The sequence below is a fragment of the Ailuropoda melanoleuca genome, chromosome 12 (genome assembly GCF_002007445.2).
Source record: "Ailuropoda melanoleuca isolate Jingjing chromosome 12, ASM200744v2, whole genome shotgun sequence".
Lineage (NCBI taxonomy): Eukaryota > Metazoa > Chordata > Mammalia > Carnivora > Ursidae > Ailuropoda > Ailuropoda melanoleuca.
The window spans coordinates 35,196,857-35,197,555 of record NC_048229.1 but is presented as its reverse complement, the minus strand read 5'-3'; the positions used below and the strand labels follow the sequence as shown (position 1 = coordinate 35,197,555).

The 699-nt window shown below is 59.4% G+C and overlaps 1 protein-coding gene across 3 annotated transcripts in view; it reads left to right on the top strand.

Moving 5' to 3' along the window:
• The window catches only part of LOC100476833 (carcinoembryonic antigen-related cell adhesion molecule 6), a 23,112-nt gene that overhangs the window by 1,327 nt on the left and 21,086 nt on the right, over nucleotides 1-699 (top strand). For 2 of the 3 annotated variants that reach the window (XM_034672387.1, XM_034672384.1), the window contains exon 1: nucleotides 116-308. The exons of the other annotated variant lie outside the window; for it this stretch is intronic. In XM_034672387.1, the coding sequence (XP_034528278.1) occupies nucleotides 245-308 (64 nt within the window). In that variant the 5' untranslated portion in view covers nucleotides 116-244. Of the gene's footprint in view, nucleotides 1-115; nucleotides 309-699 lie in introns of those variants that run through there. 3 annotated transcript variants of the gene reach the window in all.

Sequence of the window (699 nt, the reverse complement as noted above, 5' to 3'; positions counted from 1 at the left end):
GAAATGAAAGGGGAAGAAGGGGACAAGGGAGTTGGGAAGGAGGGGAGGGGAAGGGAGGGGACCTGGCAGAGACCCCAACCCCTGGACCCCATGACCCCACCCAGAACTCCTGCCACCAGAGGCCACTCAGCACAGATGAAGGAAGGCAAGCAGAGCTGACACAACCGGGACTGCACTGCTCCTGAGTGTTACTGGAGCAGAAGCTCTTCTCACAGAGGGAGGGAAACACCGGGCAGCAGGCACCATGGAGCCCCCGTCGGCCCCTCCCCGAGGAGGACATGTTCCCTGGCAGGAGCTCCTGCTGGCAGGTGAGAGGGGTGATTTCTGGGAGGGGGCAAGGATGGGGGAGAGAAGCTGGCTGGGGTCTCCCATGGAGGACAGGGCTCTGAGAGGGGACAGGAGAGCAGGGCAGGACTGGGGAGCCGGCTCAGCAACGGGAAAATCTCACGATCTGGAAGTGGTGAGCCAAGGGCTGTTTCATAAGTTACTCATCACTGAGGACTGAATTTGGGAAACTGATGATACCAACAACCAGGGACCCTAATCGCTGCCCCTTCCCACCAGCCTTAGATCCTGACAGACAAACGCCAGACCCAGAGGATACTAGGGACACATTCATTCAGCCCTGGGTGTCTGCAGTCTGCCCGACCACTGGGGTACAACACAGATCAGATGAGTCCCTGTCCTCCCTGAGCTCAC